Source organism: Ipomoea triloba, chromosome 2 (assembly GCF_003576645.1).
Source record: "Ipomoea triloba cultivar NCNSP0323 chromosome 2, ASM357664v1".
NCBI classification, from domain to species: domain Eukaryota; kingdom Viridiplantae; phylum Streptophyta; class Magnoliopsida; order Solanales; family Convolvulaceae; genus Ipomoea; species Ipomoea triloba.
In genome coordinates, this window is record NC_044917.1 from 20659745 (window position 1) to 20666850 (window position 7106).

A 7106-nucleotide genomic window follows, 5' to 3' on the forward strand; every position below is an offset into this window, starting at 1 on the left:
GAAAATAAAATAGCTTCAGGCTTCCGGGGTGGGTCACCAGGTGCACCTTTTTTGGAATAATAATATCGGCTTGAAACTCTAGGGGGTCCAACCCGCTCCTTGGTTCTCCAAATTTGTCCTACGCCTTCCAATGATTCATTGAAGGGTCCCATGCCTCATGATGGGGCTCGGGTTCCACACATTTAGAGAAATAATTTGCTAGTCGTCACCTAGGCTCCTCGAGGGATCCATGTGGTCGAGCTCGATCTCCTTGTGTTCTTAGCAGTTGGGCTCGGGTTCGTTACGCTTGTGGAGAGGCCAGGTCTCCAGCATCTTGCTTAGTCTTGGAGAGGTTGGGGTGAAGGTCGACCGTTGACCACCCTTGCATGACCCCCTGAGGTGCCCCGGTGCCAAGTTGAGGGGGTTGCACTACTCCTTGTAACCCCTTGATGAGGCAATTTGGAATGGTCGTGAGTTGTTGGATTATGACCACTTCATCTTGGAGTCCTCGGGGCGGAAGTGGAAGGGCCCGAACATCTCATTGGAGCCCCTCCACGAGGTGGGTCAACAAGGTGGTAGCTAGTTGGAGCGCGACCACCCCTTCCTAGAGCTTGTCCGCCCTCTTCTAGAGCTACTCGACCTCATCAGGGTGAGAGTTTGGGGCTCAGTCTCTAGTTTTCCTCGACCGCTCCACCAGGGAGGCTTGCGCACGTCGCGACAAGGCCTGGAGCCCACGGCTTGGCGACCTTCGTGAGAATGATTCCTCTACCGGGGGGTCGTTCGCGGTCGGCCTTGGCCATAGCCAGTCCTGAACAGGTGCGTGGGTGCCCAACTACGTCAAGGCGGACTTGGATCGGGTTGGTCACCCCCTACTCGCTCCCTGGTGTCCTTGCTTGTCTTGATTAACCTCACCTCCTCCACGCCAACCAGACGGTTGGGGTGAGTTGACCTCCCCCTCGGCTTGAGTGTTTAGGGCTCGGGGAAGCCGGGTGCTGGCCTACCATGCTCCCTCGGGGGGTCGGGGTGCAGGTCGGAACTCCTCGAGAGGCCTCGGGGCCGAGATGAGAGCTCAGACACCTCCTCGGAGCCCCTATACGAGGCGGGTGAGAGCGATAGCGGCTTGCTAAATGGCAGCCCAACCCTCCGGGGGGCTGGGACTTGTGGAAGGGTAGTAGCTGGATGGCGGCCCACCCCTCTTGAGGGGGTGGGACGGGTAGGGGAGCCGTAGGTGCCGACCCCCCATTGCGGTTGTTGGTGAGGTGGTCCCTAAGGTCCCCCGTCGACCTCACGGAGAGGGTCCGCTGATGGCTGACAGCCCCGTTACGACCGTTCCCGCCTGGAGTGATGGGGCGTTCCGGGAGCCGTGTGAGATGTGAGAGTTGGATCTCGATCTCGTCATAGCTAGGGATAACTAGCACGCTTGAGCCTGACGTCGGCTCTCAATGAAAGCACCAATGATGAATTTAATTAACCCGGGGTAGCCCGAATCATTAAACCCGAATAAATAATAGTAAATAGCGAATAAACAATTCGATAGGAAAGATAATGGACGAATGTCGCGGGGACAATTCTTGTATTAAATATAGTGTGTAAGAGTATTACAAAGGGTGTTGTATTAGGACAATTAGGATAACATGTCTTGTTAAGACAACAATGGGCTATTTTATACTACAAAGCTCTCTAACCGCCCCCCTAAAACGGGGGTTGGTTGTAACAAACTTTGACCGTGGGCCCCCCGAGTCCTTCTTTGACCGAGCCCTCAAGACCGACCCGGGGTCGGCAACCCAGCCGAGGCCCAAGGTGTCGACCCGGGGTCGGCACCAACCACGACCTAATGCCCAAACCGAGGTCTTAGGTGTCGACCCGAGGTCGACACCCACCATGGCCTAAGGCTAACCCGAGGTCCAAGGTGCCGACCCGAGGTCAGCACCAACCACGACCCAAGTCCACCAAAGTCATGGAGTGCCGACCCGAGGTCGGCACTCGAGCCATGGCCTACACGGAGCTTAACCTCGGGTCCGGGTTCGCTCAGGTCCTCCTTGCTCCGCTCCTCCGGGTCAGTTCGCTCCACTCCACTTCCTAATATATCCATCACTAAGTATCCCCATCTCCCAAGGAAACCATGCAGACAAAATGATCTGTAGCCCAGAAGAGAAGGGGATCTACTCGGTGAAAAGCGGTTATAGGCATTTGAGGGGCGAATTCCAAAACATTCACATGATATGCTGGTCTGCCTTGTGGAATTACCCATCCCCCCAAAGGTAAAGATTTTTGTGTAGCAGGCTTGTCTCAATATTTTACTAGACAATCTGGAGCTTAAAAGAGTTTTCGTTCAAACTGGATGCCCCTTGTGTCATGCTCAGAGGGAAACAATGTCTCATCTTTTTTTTTGCACGGTGTGTTTGGCAAGGAATGGTGGAGGAGAGTGGGAAACATTCGGCATTTGGACAATGCAGATTTCCAAGATTGGTTGTCTCTGAACTTATCATCACTAAATATCCAATCCGCCTGTCTCTTTCTCATTGTGATGTGGGGTATCTGGAAGTAGAGGAATAATAGGACCTGGAATAGCACAAAATCCACTGAGCGTTTTATTCTTGAGGAGGCCAAAGGCTATTTAGCTGCCTGGCAAAGCTGTCAAGCTACCAACACATTCCCTGGTATCTCTCCTCCTCCAATTAAGTGGACAAAACTTCCTTGTGGATGGCTGAAAATTAACACTGATGCTGCACTCGACCATAACTTTAAATCTACAGGATTTGGCATCGTCATTAGGGACTCCAATGGTTCATTCATGGCTGCGAAGTCTGTTGCTTTGGATGGGATACTATATGTCAAGATGGTTGAAGCTGTTGTAGTTCGTGATCGTGAAGCAGTGAAGTGGGCACACTCCAGAGGTTGCTCGACGTTCATTGTGGAATCGGACTCTCAACTAGTCATTCAAGGCTTAAATCAACAAAACTCGGTGTCTTATTTTGATCTCATCATTCAAGATATTCATGTTGTAGCTATTCCTAATATTAGCTTTAGGTTTGTGAAGCGATCTGCAAATTCGGTAGCCCATTTACTTGCTAGGGATGCCGTGTTTAATGCTGGTTTACTTTTGGCTGAGGCCCTAGAGTAATGCATGTTTAGTTTTCTATTTCAAAAAAAAAAAGAAATAAATTCTTAAATCTATTTTTTAATGGTTATAGCAAATTTATTTATTTTCACCCATGGAGACACCCTAGGCAAATTATTCTATGGACTGTGGTTCATATTGTAAGATGGTCGCTAATGAATATTCAATTTTAATATACTAAATGTTCATTTTTTATGTATTATATTAAAAAATAAACTTGCAGTATACCAAACAGGACTTTCAAACAAATGAACTTGTAATACATTAAAAAATGAATATTCAGTATACTAAAAATAAGCTTGTATGTTAATATCAGAAAGGTTGTTACATATTATTTATATCACTCCCCTTCATTTAACAACACTTTATCTCACAGATTGATAAAGAAAATAACAACACTTTATCCACAAAACATGCAACTGCAGAGATGATCACATACATGGAAGATCAAGAATCAGAAAGGTTGAATCTGTCCTTAGCTTTCTACAAAATACTAAAAGTAAAAGTAGTACTGTACTAAACAACACAGTATCCTAAAAATCCCCCACCTTAAACATATGCCACTACTTAGCTTTTCATGTCACATATTGTTTTACCTTGCAAGTTCCAAACAGATGATCCAGATCATCTTCTTCTTCTTCATCTATCTGTGTGCTGCCCCCCGCCGTTGAAGCTCATCCATTATTAGATGTGCCACTGACTTGAATCCCATCTCCCTAGCTATTTTCACCAATCCAACAACAAAAGCAAAGTACAAAATGAGCAAGCATTCATTAGGTATATGCAAAGCACTGCTTGTGGTAATGGTAATAGCCATTGACAAACCTCTGTATATTGCTATCCCTGTTGGAACCATCTTCCGCTTCTTCAAACACAATGAGCTATCCGAGGCAAAGATTAAATTTTTATCGAGTTACGTTCATGACCAATAATAATACGAACAAAGGTCAAAACAGGCAGCAGAAAATGTCACATAGTTACCTGTTACATATCCAGTATGGATTGATTCCTTTCTCTTCAGTGCAATGAGGGCATATCCACTCTTTATTTGCTCTCACTTCCTCCATTTCTGTTAGAAGTAAACCACAAAGAAAGATGATTAGTTCTTCAGTCTTTTCACTGTTTCTGCACAAGGAGCATTAGTTTCTTATAGTCTTTTCACTGTTTCTGTACAATATCAAAACCATAGAACTTTGCTCTGGACAGTTAAATAGCAATCAATTGCGGTGTTTAGTTTAAGTCCTTAGGCTCTTTGGCTCACCTTCACCATATCTAACCTTAAGGCAAGCGCGGCAAAGGACACCATTGCTAGAATGACAGATTGAACAATCAGTCTTTCCTGTTAACAAAAATTTGTACTTAGGATTGAGAGACTATAAATGTTTAATCTATAATGCAAATTTTCTAAACTAAATACAGTAAATGCTAAGAAATTACTAACCTATGCAAAGCTGGTCCATGTCGAGTTCACCACAATGCTTACAATCTTCTTCACCACACAATTTCTTTTGCCTGTGATTGAGCAGTATGGCAATGAATCAAAGCATAAACCTCATGATCAAACTATAATGATAGTTTTTTGAGTGACGAGAAAAACTAATAACCACTAGACCCAAAGGTGTGCACTGGGTAAGTCCTGATAGTCAGCAAAAGGCCACCAAGAGATAAACTTGTCTATAACTGACTGACCCAAATTAAGAAGGTCAAATGACCGTGTCCGCCTGTAATTGAACTTGTAACCTTAAGTTGGGTTGCCTCACTGTGGTGATAGTTTTATCAATAAAGGAATGCAGCAAGGGAAATAAATTGGATAAAGATGACGATCATTGCAGGTAAAAATGAAACCAAAACCTGCAGAAGTGACAACAAATTCCATAGACAGGGTCATATACACTGCCCCTGGCCTTGCTTGAGCAACGACGGCTTAAAGCATCAGGTGAAGGCTGGTAAGTGAACCCATTTTTGGCCTTCTTCATTAACTCATCTTCCACCTCCACTGAAGGCCTGTAATCGCATGATTTGCCTTCCAAGCGGCTGGAACGACGCAAGGGGCTGGAGGAATACTCAATCTTGATCAATTTCCTCTTCTGTGATTTTGGTTTCGAAGAGATGATGGATCGAAGCTCTGAGATTGCCTTTTGGAGTCCCAGACTTTCCAGTCGAGCCTGTTTTGCATCACACAACCCACAGCTAAGTATGAAGAACTGATTTAGTCTTGAAGCTGTAGAATGTGTGAGAGAGAGAGAGAGAAGAAAGAACCTTGTTTTCCAAAATCCGGGCTGCTCGGAGGTCTTCATAGGCAGAATTTGCTTTCACTTCCTCCATTTCTACATTGACAGGAGGATCAAGTACACTATCGCTGTCTTTTCCGGGGCAGAACCCCCCATTTTCCACCGTCACTGAAGGTGCATAATCGCAAGGTTTTCCTTTTAAACGATTGGACTGGCGCACAGGGGTGGAAGAACAGTCAATCTTTCTCCATTTGCGCCTCTCTAATTTTGGTTTTGCAGCGAGTGATCCAAGTTCTGCGATCGACTTTTGAAGCCCCAGAGTCTCCAATGGAACCTGTTTGAATTTTAATAAATAAATAAATAAATAAAACCAGATTGAAGCCTGACACAAAGAAAAATGGAGAAATCTTGAAAGTGTAGATGGAAGAAACAGACGTTGTTTCCCGAAATACGGGCTTTGCGGAGGTCTTCATATTCAGACTTTGTTCTAAGCCTTCCCATTGTGAAGTTGCAGTACAGCTTGGAGGGTGTTGTTGCCCTAGGTTGGAAGTATGAGGTACGAACTCTGCATCAATCCTCCCTTAACGGATAGTTTTTTGAAACAACAGGTAGGGCCCTTTTCCATAACCCGATGATTTTCTAAATTTTCAGGAAAAAAATAAAAAACAAACATGTTTATTTCAAAGACGAATTTTCAGTTGTTATTCATTTTGATTCTTGTATAAATTGGAAAATTTTCCCATACGTCTCACTTTCATATTAACCTTGTTTGGTAAATGACATTTTGACAAAAAATCTTGGATTTGACCATCTTAGCACATTGATTTAGTTCCTTTTCCCAAAAAAAAAAAACATATTGATTTACTCAAAATGCTAAAGTGTTCGGTAATCTGCAGGACTGACTAACGTTTTGGTTCCAAAATTCCAAAAATATAAATATTGTTCGGAATAACATTTCTAAATTGGTGTTTTAATAATGACACTCCCTTCTACCAAAATATCCCCCAAACTTTGGACTCTAATGACATGTTTGGTCTGCGGAATAGGCCTGGAATATAATAACATTCTTGAGAATAACCCTATTTCTTTGTTTGATAATGACTTTTATTCCCAAGAAAAATGTTTCTGAGAATGGCCTAATCACCCTGCAAGGGGAATAACTATTACTAACCCCACGTGGTATTAAGTTATTCTTGAGTTCTCAGGAATATCTAATATATTTTATTTTCTATTTTACCCCTCCTTTAACCTAATGTTTTTACGCTATCTTTTCTAGGGATGTCAATTCAACCCGCCCCCGATGGGGAAAACCGATCCCCGCCCCGACGGGAGCGGGTTCGGAGAATTATTTAGGAGAACGGGGGCGGGGACGAGGAGAAATTCCCAATTCTCGCCAAGGACGGAGACTGGGACGGGGAGGGTATCCCCGCCCCGACCCGGACCCCGATCCCCGGTCCCCGATTCTCATATTCTCCGTATATATATATATTCTTTGCTTCTTCTTCTTTTTTTTTTTTTTAAATGTTTATATATAAACATAAAGCAGTTTTAAGTTTGCTTTCTTTGTTCCATTGCTTTCTCCGTATATATATTCTCATATTAAGTTTAAGTTTATATACTCAGTATACATATTATTTGAATTCTTTCTAATAGTGTATATTTATATATATACTTCGTATATATATTATTTGATTTCTTATTTTCTTTCTAATATTTGTCAACTAGTTTATAGTTTATGTTTATACTTTAAAACAATGGAAAACTTAAATGCATCT

At 43.6% G+C, this 7106-nt stretch overlaps 1 protein-coding gene across 1 annotated transcript; it reads right to left on the reverse strand.

The window, feature by feature from the left end:
- Positions 1-3410: 3410 nt before the first annotated feature.
- LOC116011235 (cell division cycle-associated protein 7-like) lies at positions 3411-5863 on the reverse strand. Its single transcript, XM_031250773.1, has 8 exons — positions 5767-5863; positions 5360-5665; positions 4952-5265; positions 4542-4612; positions 4362-4439; positions 4082-4169; positions 3926-3981; positions 3411-3820 (listed from the first exon to the last, which is right to left on the reverse strand). The coding sequence occupies exons 1-8, from the start codon at positions 5830-5832 to the stop codon at positions 3744-3746; spliced, it is 1056 nt and encodes a 351-aa protein (XP_031106633.1). The 5' UTR covers positions 5833-5863; the 3' UTR covers positions 3411-3743.
- Positions 5864-7106: the final 1243 nt, after the last annotated feature.

What these genes read in the sequence shown, in the direction of transcription:
- LOC116011235 (XM_031250773.1), bottom strand. Translation starts at nt 5,832, where the DNA reads ATGGGAAGGCTTAGAACAAAGTCTGAATATGAAGACCTCCGCAAAGCC. An exon ending in CCCGTATTTCGGGAAACAAC is followed by an intron (nt 5,666 to 5,766) that starts GTCTGTTTCTTC and finishes AAATTCAAACAG; the next exon opens with GTTCCATTGGAGACTCTGGG. An exon ending in AGGGATAGCAATATACAGAG is followed by an intron (nt 3,821 to 3,925) that starts GTTTGTCAATGG and finishes TGGTGAAAATAG; the next exon opens with CTAGGGAGATGGGATTCAAG.